The sequence below is a fragment of the Emydura macquarii genome, unplaced genomic scaffold (assembly GCF_026122565.2).
Source record: "Emydura macquarii macquarii isolate MOO-44397 ecotype Brisbane River unplaced genomic scaffold, CSIRO-AGI_Emac_v2 contig_1253, whole genome shotgun sequence".
Lineage (NCBI taxonomy): Eukaryota > Metazoa > Chordata > Testudines > Chelidae > Emydura > Emydura macquarii.
Genome location: NW_027131390.1, coordinates 26,145,462 through 26,163,874, shown reverse-complemented (window position 1 = coordinate 26,163,874; position 18,413 = coordinate 26,145,462). Strand labels below are relative to the sequence as shown.

General features: G+C 38.1%; 1 protein-coding gene across 1 annotated transcript in view; it reads left to right on the top strand.

Annotated features, from left to right (window-relative positions):
• The window catches only part of CHM (CHM Rab escort protein), a 124,462-nt gene extending 118,119 nt beyond the window's left edge, over positions 1-6,343 (top strand). The window contains exon 15 of the mRNA XM_067548385.1: positions 3,491-6,343. Coding sequence (XP_067404486.1) covers positions 3,491-3,697 — 207 coding nt within the window. The 3' untranslated portion in view covers positions 3,698-6,343. The remainder of the gene's footprint in view (positions 1-3,490) is intronic.
• Positions 6,344-18,413: the final 12,070 nt, after the last annotated feature.

Below are 18,413 nucleotides of genomic sequence, written 5' to 3'. Positions count from 1 at the left end.
TGGACAGTGACCACTGAAAAGGTATTCATAAACTAGATTGAGCTCCAAGAAGAGCCAAAGAAATGGTTAGAAGCTGGAGTGGTTGATTTATGGAAATAATATATTTAGTTTATTTAAGCAATGACTAGCTTTTAAGTGGAGCATAGTTCATAAATACATAAAAGATTTAAACAGCAAGGAGGGAGAGGAATATTTTAGTATGAAACAAGGATGTAACTAAAAGTAGTAATGGGATTAAACTAAAATGGAAAATGTAGGCTGAACATAAGGCAAAGCTTCCTGAAAATTAGATTAATCTTGTAATAATTTGACTAGGAATGTGGTGAAAGTCCCTTCACTTAGAATACTTTTAAACGGTATAGGACAAAAGCACTAGAAAATGCACTGTAGGGAGCATGCTATACTGGCATGGTGGTGGTCTGGATGATCTATCTCTAACATAGGTGATTGCTTTCATGCTTGCTCTTACTTTCTGTGAGTTCCATTTGCACTACTTTTCAGTATTATCAATTCTTGTGAATCATGTGGTCTGATTTTTGTATAATTAGTAGTATGTTCTATATGACTTGATAGTACCACAGTTTCTTTGTAGATCATTTTACTGCCAAAAATCCAGTAAACAAGTGTTTTAAAATAAACCTCAATTTTTAATTGATTCATTTGCCAGTATATCATAGTGTTTTTAATCTGATGTGATGTTTTAATTTCCTCTGGGATTAGGCTAAAGAGAGGATTTGAACTGCTATTTGCAGTTCCCTCTACAAACAATAAGAGCTATGAGTGAATCAAGGGCAGAATTTGGCTCCCAAATGTATTTGTTCAACAGCATAACCTGATTATAGATGAATTGTAGAGTAGTAGGTCAGTGTTTTGGTTGAATTCTATTTGGTTTCATATTTAGTATAATATACCTGCACTGTATATAAAATGCATAAGATAATATTCATGTGAATTTAATAGTAGTATGCCCTGAAGACACACATCAACATTTGTGGCACTGCATGCCTTTTCCCATTATCTGCTGGTATTTGGAAGAATTTGAGAGTTACGAAATTATTGGTCGTTTTGTATTTCATCCTGTTTTTAGTTCAACAGGATTCTGTGTACATGTTATTAAATAAGGAAGATACTTTATTAATTTAAAAACTCACAGATTAGAAAGCTATTACCCATAACTACTAAATATTAAAGAAACTATTTACCATATGAGTTACTTACAGTGAATACCAAAGTATTATAATGAGGAGGCTGTTAAATTATTATTGGTTATTCTGCATGGTTTCAACTGAATAAGGTTAACTCTAAATTGGTAGACCTGAAAGTACTCTGAAGTATTCAGTTGCTCAATTCCAATCAGAGTCATGCTGTCCTATGTAGCATACTCAGAAATGCTGTCCATGTTCAACCTCGTAATTATCTGATCAAATTTTGGATTGAGAATTTGCTGGCTAATTTGATACTGAATATCAGATACTGAAATGTTGGTCTATTTTAGTTGGTGTTTCGCTTTAAATATAAGATGCCATTACATTTTCTTCATCATAGCGATGTACACCAGACTCACTGTTGTTAAATTCTGCTGTGGTTTAAAGTAGAAATGTTGCGGGTTTTATTAAGAGTTTTCTTACCTTACCTTTAAAATTTTCATTTGAGACTTGATATACAGAGTTTGTGCCTTTTTTCCAATCAAAAAATTATTTTGGCTGATTTTTAAAATGAAAAGGCATGGTTTGTATTGTAAAATAGATTTTGTGTATTAGATATGCTCCCTATAGTCTTGATTTGTAACTGAAAACAGTTTTTAAAGAGGAGGAAGATGTAAATTAGGGAAACCAGAGTTTTACAATGATACCAAATTGAGTCTGTGTCACTTAGATAAAAGCTTAGTAATGGAAACCTTCATCTTTGGAATCTCAGTTCAGATCCATTGCTGGTCAGTAGTGAGTGAAGTTCATCATCAGAAAGCTGTTTTGTATATGTGGACTGGTTAATCTCAGAACAGTTTCAGTGTAGACAGGCAGCCACATCACAAAACCCACCTTTGCAATTGGCACTAATTGACCCCTTTGTTGGCATTCTCGGTGAAAAAGCCAGTGATTGGAGGGGCACAGAAACTGAGTACAAATCTCATCTCATTGCAGACTTTATTTAGACCCTCATCATGCAAAGAGATACACTCAGGTGGATCCCTGTGCTCTTGTAGAGCCCCATTGACATCAGTGTGTGCTAGTGCCAGATCCACTTGTCTTAGAGTGCAACCTCTTAGGGACAGGGAACTTGTCTGTACAGTGTATATTATTTTGGTGTTATCCAAATAACAATCTCCAAACTATAAGATGTCCTTAGCTCTCCTTGTAAATCAGTATCACTTGTCCAAATGGCCTATAAAAGGTGAAACCTCTTTGCTCATTCTTTAATGATTTGGGGAAAGCAATTTAAATTGAATGGTAAGTTAAGTAATGATACCTTTGCATTGCATTTCCATGGCTCTCTTGGATTTTGACAACCCCTTCCCCCCCCCTTCCCCCTGATCTTGAATCTATGCAAAATGTATGTTTTGCAGGAATTAGTGTTCCTTTGCAGTTCCATGCTTACCCAGTGTATTTACTGTTGTAATCCATGTGTTATAATAGCATCTGCCCTGATTCTAACTACAGTAAGCATTTTTTAACATCAGTCACTGCAACAGTTGACAGTTTAACACTGTCTCTTTTAAATACTTACTTATTGAACCTTAACGGTGTGTGGGATAAATGGTTTAATAATGAAATCATTGCGTTACTTCTTAAAAGTAACTTCATTCTTATTAAAATATAACTTATTATGTATATAGACACTTTTCAGAGAGGTGGTTTGTGTACACATGCATGCAAACACACACTTCATAGATATATAAGCATTTATATACAACTCTTTTTGTAAAATATAACAATACGCCAGACCAAAAAAAATGTATATTTGCCAACAAAAACAGTACATTGTACAGTAATAGTAATGTCTATTGAGCTATGCATTTAATCAGAAAAACAGGAGTAGTAAATACTACATAGATTTTTGTGATTTTTAATTTTAAAAGGTGGTATTTGGGGGATAAATCATATGTTAAATGTTAACATTTTAATGACTCCAATGGGCCTGTGAAATTCACTCCTCTCGAGAGGGAAATAGTTAGTTCCTACCTTCATTGCTTCTGTTGCTTGACTGAAACCCAGTGGATTTTCGTAATGGAAAAAGATTCATACCTTTTGCAATTGAAAGCTACATTTGCAGAATACCGTAGTATGCACCAACAATTGCTGAGAAACGCTAAAAACTACAGAATCTGACTTTTCACACCATTGGTTTTCTTTCTGATTTTGATCTGGTTTTAATAATACTGTCAAATGATCATTACAATTTGATAGAATTTTAATCTTAAATAACAGAAAAATATTTTTGTAATGTATTAAATTTCAACCTAAAGTTAATTTTTTGTGTTTTCCTTGAACAGGCTGAGACACTTTTTCATGAAATGTTTCCTAAGGAAGAATTCTGCCCACCACCACCAAATCCAGAAGATATTATCTATGATGGAGATGGGACTCAGCCAGAAGACCCTGGATTCAGTAATTCATCTGATATGAAAACAGAGCCCTCCTCTGAGGAAAGCAGTGATGGAAATAGCGCTAAAGTTTCAGAAGAACATCATGAAGAATAGAACACTCTGAAATTAAACCCAGTATCACTATCATCTCAGTGGAACAGTTTGACTCAGTTTGGGAGGGAGCAGAGAGTAGTAAACAGTTGTATTTATTGTATATGATCTCCTTACTTAGGTTGAGTAAATAGCCTCATTTGATTTTAATGAGACGGTTCATAGTTGAGTAATACTCAACCTGTGGTGGGAAAGTTATCAGAACTGAATCCAGAATCATAAAATAAAATGTTTCGTTTTAAAATCTGATTTGAATTTCCTTGAGAAGACTCTTGGCTAATTTAGAAAAGATTCCTCCACCTCACAGAGAGACACTTCACAATTATCAGTAGCAACAAAACTTGATAATTAGTTTAATATAATTGATGAAGGGACAAATCATCAGCTGATGTAAATTGTCATAGCTCTGCTGACTTAAATTTACGCCAGCTGAGGATCTGCCCCAAAGTCATTGCCTCCTTTCAATTGCTTATAGGGAAGGGACATTACACAGTATTGATAGTTCTAGGGTGTTCAAGCAGATAAACTTTTATTTGCTGATACAAGTCCTTTATTTGAAGGCTGGTTTTGGAATACCTAAAATCACATTTACTTACTTCTGATATATATTCTATACTTGATTTTGAAATTGGTGTCAAGTTTATTCATATTAAGCAGAAATAGTGTATACAGTAAATACAATGGTCTCAGTTGAAACTATGTAAATATTAGTCCTTAAAACATTAAAAAAATTAACACACTCCTATTTTTGATTGGTGTCAAGAATTTAACCATGTTTGCCAGTGACTTTTACAATCTAGTTCTGAAGAAAATACAGTTACTTAAAATTACTGCTGGACTTTCTTACATAATTAAGAACCACCAAAAATACAGCATGTTTTGAGTTCCTGTAAACATTTTCTTTAAACAAGACTAAGGCCCCAAACTTTCACATACATAAGGGTGTGCAGGACTAGGGTCTGAAAAATTTAAATAGTTAAAGTAGAAAATTTTGGCAAGAGCTTTGGAGGGAAAATGTTGGACTGGTTATAATTACAATTGTTTTCATCCAGATAATCGGTCTAAAAGTAGTGTGATAGCTGTAAATTGTGCATTTTGTAATGATAAATCATAAAACATATTTATACAAGAAAATTTGTAAATGTATTTATAAACTTGATTTGTGTACAGAATTACAAAACCAGAAAAAATTAAAAGGTTAATGATAGTAAATACTCTCTCACCCTCTTCTAAATAATATTGTGAAATTATAGTCTAGCTAAAGAAAGAAAAGTAAGTAGAGGCTTTTAATTACAAAAAAAAAATGAAACCTGCGTGGGGGAAGTTTTACTGTAAAATCTAAAAGATTTACCTGAAGTCAAATACATACAATATAAATCAGCAATATGTATAAATATACATGGTGAACAAATGTTGATGGTCACAGTTTAAACTGCTATATCTAAACTTAGATATGGTTATACCACTATACAGCAAATTATAATACTGTTTAAAATACTGTACATCAATACAAATAATGCCATCAAGTAATGAATATCCAGTACTGTCTGAAATTATTGACACAGCTAGGACTTGCTACAGTTCTACGGTTTTACAGTGAATGTGCCTGCCTTGAAGATGGCTATGTGCCTAAGGGTCAAGTTACTTATTTTTTTACAACACACCTAACACAATTTAGAACATTATTTTATGTCTTGCATCATGCTACAATATTCAAGATGCATTTATTAAATGTTTGTTAATGTTTACATTCTGTCACATTTCTTTTTATTAGCTAGGTATCTCACTGTGTAACTGTAAAGTCTTCAGAAAAAATGTAGATTAAATCCATTTTGATTGCTAAATAATAGTGATCCTTGGTATGCTTGCAATTAAGCAGCTAATTACATTTGATAACAAATAACCTGTTCTCCTTTTCATTCTCAGCTATCATTCCCATGTGTATATCAAAAAGCATGAATGTAGGTTAATTATTGTTAACATCTACAAATCTGGAAAGGAACTAAGAAAAGGACCTGGTTTCTATTTGCCTTTCAGTAAAAGGGATCATGTTTGAGTTTTCATCTTTTACGTTTACAAGGAAATTACATTTGTTGTTTGAAAATTGAAGATTTGCTTGCATGTGCATTTTTCTGTTTTTTCTTTCAGTTGCACAAGAAAAGCAGTTTAATGCTAACTTCTAAAGTTTTGCTGTACTGTTTGTTAATGTCAGTTTATTGTCACATTGCTATTTGTGATGTGATGAAAATTTACATGCATCCTAAGAAATTTACTTAATAAAGATATTTCTTGCATTCATACCAATATAAAGTAAAAGGTTGGAATGTTACACATTTGATTTTTAGATAAAACAAGGGCTGCATAACCTACAAGTCATAAGCTATGACTTTACAGTACATTGATTGCCTAAAAACTGTTTTCATGTCCTCTTCATATAGTGAATGAAATCTGAAATGTTTTTTCCTATGGTAGTTGAGTACCCAACAGCTTGCTTACGACATGAGACTGTTGATGATCCTTTATTATACAGAAATCATGTCTTGAACTGTAGTTTGTTCTCAAATTAAATGATCTAAGCATACAAAGTGAGGGTTAAGCTTATTTGAAGTAGTTTTTAAGGTTTGTCAGACAGGACATATTCAAAAGATAACATGACTTTTTAAGAACCAGCAATTTATCTGTGGGATTATTAATAAATCAAGTTAAAGAAAGATAAGGTTAATTGAATTTTTAAACAAGTAGCTGTATTATCCTTCAAGCACCTTGGAGCTCATACAATATTCACACCTTTTTTTCTAACGAGTGCTTTGATATGTTTAAATTCCTTTTTTTAATGAGTTCTTTCTTTTTAACTTTGGTTAATCGGATTAACCCTTAATATTCAAATAGGCAATTTGATGCCATTTTTCCTTCCTGGTGTTCAATTGCCTGACCTCTTGACAGCAATCAGTTACCCTCTCCTTGGCAGTATTTTCAGCCAAGAAGCTGCTGTGTCTGCTTTTTCTGTAGATGATGATGCTTAGGTCCATTTGACAGGTAATCATTAGAACTTGGATCTTTGCAGACTGTGGGGTCTTTTCTCCTATCATTGCAGGGGATTTATGTGGGTAACTCCCATTAATGCTAATGGACTTGCATATGTAAATCTTTCTTGCATCAATGGGAAAATTGACCGCTAAAAGAAATCCCCTTTGTGTTAGACTTGCTGATACAGAAGTGTGCAAGAATTTCTAGTCCTGAATGGAGTCCTGAAGAGTGAGGCAGATGCCATCACTCTGTCTTCTCAGAGGAATGCCATGAGTAGGAAGTGGGGAATTAAGAGGTTTGAAAGGAACTTTTAATGTTTGCACTTTTAATTTTCTGTTATACTTTCATAGCATATTGACAGATTTCCCCTAACAATTTTGTCTGTTTTCCATGTAGTTAACATTGCTTTCTTTTCTTTTTCTTATGCATCTTAAAATGGCTGGTTTTGCCTAACAGATTTAACTTACATGTTGCCTTATATCCTGCCAAAAAGATCTTTATACATGAGCAGTGTCATTTGTGTCAGGACAACTTTAGGAATAGTGTGTTAGTAATCCATTGACTAACAAGCAAAAGGTGCACTAAATATTGTTTTTGTAGGATCTACAAAAGTTTTGGCCATTTCATTTTTCTAAATTATCAGCAGAGCAGTGATCTAAAAAAATTAGAGCTAGCTAAAATATTTGATCTCTTTAAAAGTGGACATTTTTGTACCTAATCTTACTTTTAAGTAGGCATAGAAGGCTTAGGCACACATTTATTTTAAGAGGGTGGAGTATCTCAACTAGTCCAGCATCTCAGAAGTGTGTGTGGAAGCAAGTGGAGCTATAGAACTAGGCATACAAAATGGAAAATTTAAGTGAGTGACTCCCACCACTACAAAATTAATTTCTTAAATACTGCAGCTTTTCCGTAGTTATTGGGAATCTATGACAGACCTCTATATTCTTCACACTATCCATGGGGAGACAAGCTTGACATGCTACAATGTTCTACTTAATTCTGAAGAATATCAGGACTGTTACCCAAATCTTCTATTTTCTGAGGAGCAAGTGGAATATCTGAGCTGGTCAAACAGCTGTTGAAAATAGACCATTCAGATGCCCCCCAGTACTTTGTGCAACTACAAAGGAAGTAGTTGGAGGAGGAGAATAGTACCAGCTCCTATATTTAGGTTGCCTTAGCTTTGTTATACATTTTTCCTTTCAGAAACTCTCATCTCCCTAGCTTACAGCAGGCCTTTCTTATTCAACAGGGGGCATAACCTCAAAGTACAGAAGTGCTCTTTTACTATGAAATTTTGTTCAGCTTCTGCTGCGACATAAAGTGTTAACAATTACTATTTCTCTGCCCTGTGTTCATCAGGAAAATTTTGTCATCATTCCAAGAAAACTAAGGGCCTCTGAATGTTGGCTATCATCTATACTGTGGGCTCCAAAAAAGCCCCATCTGCTATAAGGGCATAGAACAAGAGCCTTATATGCTCATTGTAGTGTATTGAAATCTGTGTTAAAATTGTGTTCCATCACTGTAAATTCCCTTGGGTTTTCCTGGTCCTGCTTGCAGGCTAGAGAGCTCTAGAGGAAAGCATGCAGTGGGCCTAGTAAGAGTTACTCTATAGACAGAGCCTAGAGTAAGGTGGGGGTGAGTTGTGCCTCTTTTTGAAGGCTTTGTCCCTCTCTGGTTTGGAATTTGTATGTGTTGTAGTTCTGAATTCTCAGAAATGAAGTAGTGTTATGTTGCAACCTTCAGGCAATTAAAGGAGGGTTAATCAGAGGATGTGATTTTTATTTTTTATATTTAGCTCAGGAGTGCGTGTGGACCAGCCAAGATCAGGGTCCCATTATGATAGTAGGTACTGTACAAGCAGAGTAATAGACAGTCCCTGCCCTGAAGAGCTTATAGTCTAAATAGACAACATATAAAGGATGGGGGAAAGGGATCTAACTTACAAGCAGAGTGATGGTTTGTAAGCAGTATGTTATTTCCAAGATTTTGTTTTGTTTTTAATTTCTTGGGTGGAGTGTACTGAGGAAGAGATTATACCTAAATAGAAATCCAAGGAAAGGGAGAGGGGGCATTGAAGGCAGTGGTGCCTGCAGCAGTGCACGTGTTGGTTATGCACAGACCGTTGGCAGTGGTGAGGAGAAGCAGCGCTGCCCTCCTCCCCCCACTGCCACTCAGGTTTGACCCCACAGTCCGTATGTCATGACCAGGGGGCCATAACGGAGTGAGTGGCGTTGTGACCTGGTGCCTGGGGGTCGCAGTGCTGCTCAGGTTTGGCTCTGTGGCGGCTCTATCACGACATGGGGGCTGTGGAGCTAAAAGTGAGTGACCTGGTGCACAGCAGTTGCAGTGCCAAACACCAGGTCACAACACCGCTCTGTTTTGGTCTCACCCCTCACCTTCTCGCATCCTATTATGAGAGAGCACTGGCGGGGCCAAAACTGAGTGGGTAGCGGGGCAGCCAGCACTGACTTTCCTTGCCACTGCCATGGGTTGGCTTCTATACCAGGCTCTCCCCAGGGGCCCACCTGGCTTTGTTCCACTTCCAGCAGCCCATGTCCCCTCTCAGGGAGAGGGAATGACACTGCACCTGTCAGTATGGGCTGGGAGGCAGGAGCTGAGCCTGGCATGGGCTGTGGCAGGGATGGCTCTACAGGGATTGTCTGTGCCCCTGGCTGAAGGGGGGTGGGGCGAAGGAGGGGATGAAGGGCAGGTGGAGGGAGGCTGTGAGGGAGAAGTCCAGCGCCCACAGCCAGTCAGTGCAAGGCAGAGAAAGCGGAGGGAATTATCCTGGTCTGATGACATCATTAATGCTTGCAGGTCCCTGCTGCAGAGCCTGCTGAGGTGGCTGCTTCTCTGCCCACTTGAGAGTGTGGCTTACCCAGGGGACCAGCTCCTCTCTGGAATAGTTCCCTTGCTCCAGCTTCAAAGGGGGAATGGGGGTCAGAATGGGCCCTGGTTGCCCTGGAGAGCAGGGGTGCCACCCCTGCACAGCTCTGGGTCCAGGGGACCTGGGAAAGGTGAGGTGCTGTAGGCCTCATCTGTCCTCTTTCCCTCCCCCTCTCTTCACAATGCTGCAATACCTTGTGAGACTGTTTCTATGTCTGCTCTGCTGGCTTGAGTGTTTCTCTGGCAGAAAGGCTGACTTATACTGTAGAATGGTCTTCCTCTCCAAGACTGGAGGCTTGAGACCAAGAACGAGAATCCTGTGAGATGAAACCTTCAATGAAGCAGAATTCTAGGTAAATATTTTTTCTTGTTTCTGGGATATCCTTAGTGTAACCCTTTTGCCTGGTGGAGTCAGCAGCAACGGCCTGGGGTTCAATATCTAGGAGTTCCTTTTGACAATATAACACAGAACTGGCTAAACTCCCATCCCAGCAATCTGGGAAAATTACACAGCACCCCTCGGCGCCTCCAAGAGGCAATACATTCACTCTCAGAAGCACTGAGTCTGTGTATGGAAAAGAAAACTTTTAATAAAGGGGGAAAGGAACCTGGCATTAATTTGGGAAAACACCACAAGCATGATTCAAAAACATACAACCATGAACAAAACACTCACCCCGGAATACTTTGAGAGCGTCCTTTTCCTCAGTCTCTTGTCTTGCAATGTGAAAGTCCAACAAACAAATGTCTCTCTCACATGCCACTCCCCTCTCCCTCCATTGCTCCCCACTCACAATTGTTGTCCTTGGTCAGCAAAGACCCAGAGTTCAGAGTTACAGTTGTATTTGCATGAGTTCAGCTCCCACTCCAGCTGCTGCTGATGTGCCGTTCTCTCTGTGTTGATGCCCGCTGTTGCCATTCTACTGTCGCTCAACCCACTGTTCCTTGTTCCGCTGTTTGCTCCACCAGCAGCTGCTCTGCCATCACTCACTCTGCTGCCAGCTGCTCCATTGTCATTCACTCCACCACTGCCCTATCTACTGCAACCTCTGGGATGTTTTGAGGTCCCGTCACAGCACAGCTCTCAGTGGTTTCAGCTGTTAGTAGGGGGAGCCTCTCTGCTAGTGCAGGCTGGGCAGTTTTTTATGCTGTCCCACAGCAGGCCTCTAGGGCTTAGCACTTAGACCTAGTTACCAGTGATTTCAGCTCTAGTGATCTATAACAAAAGACTCTCAATTGAGTCTAATCAGCTCTGCCATTAAACAGTGAAGAGAGGAAGGGTCAAATAGCATCTAGGACTCTTATGCACAGCCCACAGTACCAGATAGGAACACCCGTCCCCACCCTCTCTCATCTTCACTGGACTTTGGCACCCCTACCCACTGGTTAGCGAGTGCAGTTCAGTTGAGGGTGAACCCCTCAATCAGGGCATGCCAAGCACAGCTCTGCTGCCCTTTATTCACACACCAAGGATAGCACCACTTTAGTAGCCCTGCACTCAATAACAAGGTGACTTGCAATCCGATACCAGCCAAAAGTGATCATTTGGTTATAGCAAGTCCATTATGCTGCGCACCGAGGCAGAGTGAGTGTATCTATACAAACAAGGTCAGTTCCTGCAGTCTTCTCTCCCAGCTCATCACTAGATGTCAGTGGAAAGCTCATTCAGACCTTCCTTACATCAGTATGTGTTCTGGTTTTAGTAGTTTGTCCTCCATCATTTGGGGCGTCATGAAAGTTTTACATAATTTAAAGAAAAAAATCCCATTTTGTAAAATGCAGCAATCTGAAAGGTCTAAAGGCAAGGAGCTCTTCTCATCACCAAAACTGTAAAATGTATTTGGGGGGAAAATAAAACAGTTTGCGTTCTCATTCAAAGAGATGGTAGTAAGCACTTTTGCTGAAAAGTGGGAGTACCCATAACAATGGAAGTGTGAGGCCAACATTAGAGATTGGCTAATAGTTTCCAACCCACTTTGGTGGTGGTTTAATAATTGGGTGAAAATTATGATATAGAAACTAAATGCTCATTTATGAGCAGATGTTAAAACCAACTTTTTTTATGCAAACAAATTTTAGATACCTCAAATTGTCTTATAAGAAGTAGGAAATTGTGAACCATGTGGAATTCATGAATCCAGCCTCAGATCTAGCAATAAAATTATGTTTGGTGGAAGTAGAGCTTGTTAGCAATTCCACTATTATCTTTATTTACAGGCTGCCAGTCCCTGTTTATAACAGAGACAGGTTCTTCAAAATCTTGATGGGGAGCCTGCAGGTATGTTGTAAATCTTAGTGGCATTTGAGATTTAGAAAATTGACAGTGAAGTATCAAGAAGATGCAGTTGTTGAGTGAATGGGAGGTGTAATCAAAGGAGACTTTAATAGAAAATACTCCTCATGTCATAATTCTAACAGACACATTCTAAGATGGTTGTATACATTGACAAAAAAGATGGAAGATATCATCCTGAATGTATATCAAACCCAACTGTATGTAAACATCTTCCAAGACGATGGCTGACTCCCAGTGCTTATAACAATGCCCAAATGGGTGGTTTTATGGAGATGACTTCTCAATCTTTGGGAGGAACATTTTACAGACATTTCATTTCCTTTAAACTGATTAATTTATTAGGATTTCTGTTTTTACCTGGGTCTCTGTTTTTCTCTTAATATGCAAATATTTATTTAAAGTTATAAATCTAAAGGATAAGCAGAAAGTAAAATTAATACTTCCATTAGAGTCAGCATAGTCTAGTGATTAGAGCAGGGACTGGGAGAGCCAGGAGACAAGGATTCATTTATTAGTACAGATGGTAGTAACTTTTCCCAGATGTCAGAATGTGCATGTTTTTCAGCTACAGATTTTGACTGTTTATGGGTCTCATTGCTTCAGCATGAATTATGTATAAGTCTCCATTCATATTTTCAGTCCTCTGAGGAGCCTGTAGGCTGGGTTGAGGGTCCCCAGAGATTGTGAGGTTCCAGCCAGTTTCTTTCTGAATGTGATCAGTGAAAGATCCTTCTGCCAAGGAGCTGCTTTCTCGATGGTTCTAACCGATGTGGTCCAGCTCTAATAGCTGCTGCTCCTCTGAGGAGCTGAGGATTTCTTCCTAGTTGTATTCTCATTTCCAGTCAGTGCTGCTTCAACTCCCTAGAGACACAAGGTCTCATCTCGTTGTTGCCTGGGAGAATCACATAGAGAAGAAAATAAATGTAAATCTATCACTCTAGGTTTCCTGAAAATGGAGTTAGGCCAGTTAATGATACTGTGTCAGATGCAATCTGTGTGTTTAACTCTATGTCCTGTGATCCCCACTTCAGTACAACCTGTTGGTGCAGCAACAGAACATCTGGATAGGTGTGAGCCTGGATGCCTCAGGACCCTGCTCAGAGGCCATCAGCCAGCTACTCCAAGAGAATGACAGCTTGGTGCAATATCTCAGTCAAGTCCCCAGCTCGCTGTATAGATGCCTCAGTTCTGGCAAGTCTCATGCGGGATACTTGAGATCCTCAGAGGGAGACACCTGTGAGAGATCATCTGCAGAAGGCAGAATTACAGGTAAGTAATTTTCTCATTTCTGAACTGGTTCCATGGAAACTTTGCTCTAGGCTCTGTCCCCTTCACTCAGGGTTTCTCAATCACTGGGCTGTAATGCAAAATTGGGTTATGGGAATGTGTCCAAGGATTGCATGGGAGGCCCTTGGGGTATGTGTTGCAGAACCCACCCTGTCCTCCGCTCTGGTCCTGTGAGGCTGGCTAGGTTTGGCTCCCAGCCCCCGGCGTTGCAACCTCATGCATGGGGTTGCAGCACTGTTCCCCTCTGTCATTATGTCAGGGGAGAGCTGGCTGGGCCAAATTGGTTGGAATCAGGGCCGTTTTAAGACCTTTGTAGGTCCTGGGCAGACTCGCCTTTGTAGGCCCCCCGACCGAAATAACTAATTTGATTTTAAGCTATTAATAAATAGTTTTTAAATAAAAATAAAAAATTATATATACAAAGTTTTTCGAAGGTCCTGAAAGTTTCGTAGGCCCTAGGCACTGCACCTATTGTGCCTAATGGATAATACGGCCCTGGTTGGAATGCCACTCACACAAATTTGATCTGGACGACTTCCCCACCAGGAGAGCCAGGCCAAACCTGAGCAGTCCTGCAATCCAGGTGGTCTCAATGCTTGAAGCCAAAAACCAAGCCCAGCCAACCCCACAAGACAGGAGCTGTGGGGAGCCCCTGCTACGCTATGCACAATGTACTTATTTAGTGCTTATTACATTGTGTATATTGTTAGTAAGAAATACATAGTAAGGCAAATGTTTTTTGCACTAAAGCTATTAACTGGGTCATGACAGAGCATCAAGGTTTACAAATGGGTTTTGAGCCCCAAAATGTCAAGAACCACTGCCATAGATATTCCATAGTGGCCAGTTTAGATGCTGTTCTGTTTCCAGCCCAAGCATTCCTTGACTTAACTCTGGAGAAGACTAGTTAATTATGACGATACCAGCTAACAGATCATTCTAGCTAAACATATTTTTCCGCACTGGGAACTTTTTACCAGGGTGGAAGTCACTGCTAGTCATGGCTGAACCATTTATTGTGAATAAACTAGCCAGTGAATGTAAGCCAGGTTTTTTTGTTTTTGTTTTTGTAGAATTTTTTACTCATAAGCATTTGTTGAATAGATTGGGCAAATAATTTTTAGCCTATAAACTGTTTGCTATGATTGTTGCACAAGATGGTTAGTTGACTTGCATGTTGTTTCTGCTCTGTACCTGGCCTGCTTAAAAGTTTTAAAGTAGGCAAAGAGTGAATAAACAATAGTGGAAAAACACATAAAATAATGAATAGTGAATGTTTGCACAGAAATAGTTTTGTTCTCATGTAAATACAAGTATTCCTACAGAGAATAGCCATTTTGCATGAGCAAAAATATATTTAAAAAATAAAAGGAACAAATCTGGTGGAACTGGACAGTGGTTCAGAGTAGTACAAATGTTTGTGCTTGCTGTTTTGGCACTAAACCACCAGCTGTTGTAACTATAATAATTAACATTAATAAAGAGGATAATTTGGGATGACTTTCCCTTCACATGTTCTCACATGGTATTTCTATTCTAGGATTTAGGAATGAACAGGGGAACAACCAATGATGTTGTTGCCTGGATTTGTGTTTTCCCTCTTTCGTCTTCTGAAATCATTAGTAATTATACTTCACCCATATGTAGCATCTTTCTTCCAAAGATCTTGAAAGGCTTTGTGTATATATTCTATAAATGTGGAAACTAGATTACAGAAAGGTTAAATGATTTGCCCAGATGTGCACATCAAGTCAGTGCCAGAGTCCAAATTGGAATTCAAATCTTCTGACTCCTACTTCTGGGTTAAACAAACATATCTATTTAATTTGCCTGTGTGTTCCTGTATTATTGGTTATTATAGTTATTGTATTATGGTACTGTGTGCATCAGAAATTTTAATGGGCAGGTTCCAGAAAACATTATATTGGTCACATGTCAATTTCCAAGGAAACTCAGGTTAGGTTGTAGGTTCGATTGAGACTACAAACAAATAGAAACTCCAATTTTTAAGGCAGACATTTAAGAGACAGTAGTTTATATTTAAGTTAAGGACCTGATTACCTATTCAACATATTTTAGTTTGTTTTTTCCTGTATATGCTTAAATTGTGATTTTTATATATATTTTCTTTTTCTTTCAGCCAGGTTTACTTTAGGTTTTCTATTTGATTTCCCATATATTGGAGGGAATTTTTTTACTTCATTAAAGATAACAGTAATACTACACTAAAGAGGACAAGTAGTCTGACCTTTTAAGCATATTACCCAATATTACAAGAAGGATCCAGTGTGGTAACTTAGCTCTGGAAAATGTAAACACTTAAAATTTACATTTTTATTATTACTAAATTATTCGTATTACTTTTCAGTTGAAAAGATCCACAGAATTGTATGTGTGACTGGGGATTAGAGGTTGTCATAGTACAAAATAAACAATATTATTCTATTATTTTTCTTAATGGGTGTAGACTCTGAATAATTTTAGTGACAAAAGAATAGAAAAAAATGCTTTTGTTGTTGATAGAGGTCATATTTGGTGGCCATTAAAGGAGCCACAGTAAAAGAATTGGATTTGGCATTTGTAGGCTATGGTATACTATCCCTTTGTAGTACTTGTAAGAATATGGAAATCTGTGACTTCTGAATTGCTGTTTCATCATGGCAATGATTGAATTTGAAAATCTATTCACTTCCTGCATCTGGTAAACATTTATGCCTGACAGCTCTTTAGAGGAAGTAAGACTGCCTTCTTAAAATTTCTAATCAGCAGAATAGACCTTCCATAAACACAAACTGAAGCCTTCAATACTTATACTTACTGCCACAGTAAAATTGTATGCCTAGCTGCACAAGGCAACAGTATGCTGCAAATGCTACCCTTCTGTTTTTGTAAATTATTTGCAACAGGTATAAAATACCTTTTAGAATGGGAATGCTGTTTTTGACCACCTTCCTCTGAGATCATGAGTTGAGAGAAATTGTGCATTTATTGGGTAGATGAGGTCTTCAGGAAAAAATACAGTAATAAAAACAATAAATCATCCTTAAATGCCTTTACCTGAGTGAAATACCTTACCAAGAGCCCATGTAAAGCTTTCATAAATTAAACTCTTGGAATTATTACAATATTGTAGATACCAGAGACTTTTTTCTGCGCTGAGTTTGAAAAAGCGTGGTGTTCAATGACCTGATTTTCCTGTATTGCAATGTCAATTTCACCCAGAAGAACCATGAAAGGCAAATGAAAAATGAGTGAAAGAAAAAAATTGTGTGTGTGTAATATAATGAATTAGTTGTACAAGCAAAATAATGCACAACTAGTTCTTGAAATTGAATAGTAATTTCTGCAAAAAATTTGACCATGCGCACATTTGTTGCAAGGTTTTAAACTACTAAATAGGGTTTTTAAGGTATTACTTTGACATTTTCAGATGAAAGTGGAAGGAATATTAGTTTTTATAAAGGTGAGTAAGCATCATTAATCCTTATTTGCAGATGGCTAAACTGAGGCACAGATAGCTCAAGTGCCTTGCCCAAGATCATACTGTGAATGAATGGCAAAGTGGAAAACAGAACCCCAGGTCTCCTTGACTCCCAATCTGCAGGTGACTAGAATCACACTGTCTCTGATTCACCTCTAAAAGGAGAATGTAAGCATAAGAGAATGCTGCTAATACTTTCTGTTCATTTTTGAAGGTGTGTTCAGCTCTGTTAGGATCTCACAGTGAGCTCCAGAATGTTTACAACACTTAGCATCATTCAGAAATCTGGCTGACAACAGTTAGTCCCAATAGTCTACTCCAATGTTATCTTTGAATGATACCCGAAAGTAGGTATATGTACACTTCTGAAACATTGATAAATGGGGGAAAGTACTACTTCTGACATAAAAAGCAACACCAATTCAATAGCATGAAGTGTTGTTTAGGGGAGAAAGCAAACAGTAAGTGCTAATGATATGCTGTAAATATGTACAGTATATGAGGACCAGTGCAAACAATTTTCTGTGTGGAAAATCAAATATAACTGTAATGATATGTGATGGGATAGCAGATGTTTAGCAGGCCAAGTACCATTTCTACCGCTAACGTGTTCTGTACTTAATAGTAGCTTTCACTGACCACCTGACACTCTACTTTGGTGCTTAATAAAAACAAAAGCAATTTAAGTGTAACAAAATGACATTTTATTGAAACATGTTTTGCTTGCTTGTGGGTCTGTTTTGCTGACAGATTGGAATGTGTATTGCTTCATTGTTTAGTTACGACTTAATGCTAAAGTCATTAACATTCTGTGTGATAATCCAGAAAGTTGCCTATTTTTGGCAAGGTAACAAAAGAAGTCAGAATTTTTTTGTAGCAATGGACTTCTGACTGTGCAAATTAATGAAAAATAACATTAAAGTTCATAGAATCATAGAGTTGGAAGGGACCTCAGGAGGTCATCTAATCCAACCCCCTGGTCAAAGCAGGACTAACCTCAGATAAATAATCCCAGCGAGGGTTTTGTCAAGCCACATCTTAAAAACCTCTAAAGATGGAGATTCCACCACTTCCCTAGGTAACCTATTCCAGTGCTTCACCACCCTCACAGTGAAAAACTTTTTCCTAATGTCCAACCTAGACCTCCCCCACTGCAATTTGAGACTGCTGCTCCTTGTTCTGTCATCTGCCACCACTGAGAACAACCTAGCTCCATCCTTCCTGAAACCCCCTTTCAGTTGTTGTAACCTGATATATTAATTTTTATCTGTATATTGTATGCGGTCAAATGTTTTCCTGAAAATTATTACCATATGCACCAAACACTTTTTTTATTTGTATAAAACTTAACTAATCCTTTTTTTCAAGGAAGAATAGGGAAATATATTTCATTGCACAGAAATCTCAGAAAACTGAGAACCAAAGGATAATATCCTAGCCCCAATGAAGTCAATGGGAGTTTTGCCATTGAGTTTGCTGGAACTAGGATCTAATCCAATGCCTACTATTCTAGAATAGTGCTTATAAATCGAAATAATATCCAGCAACCTATATTTAATCATCAAAACCATACTTTCGGAATTAATATCTGTGCCCCTCCATTCAATTCCTTGCTACAAGCATGCATATCTGTTTGGAATTGACTTGCACAGTTTGCTTCTGTTGCTGACTTTGTTTCCTGTCTCGGGCACTTCCGTGTAAAGACATTCTGCCTGGACTTTCTGCTACACTAT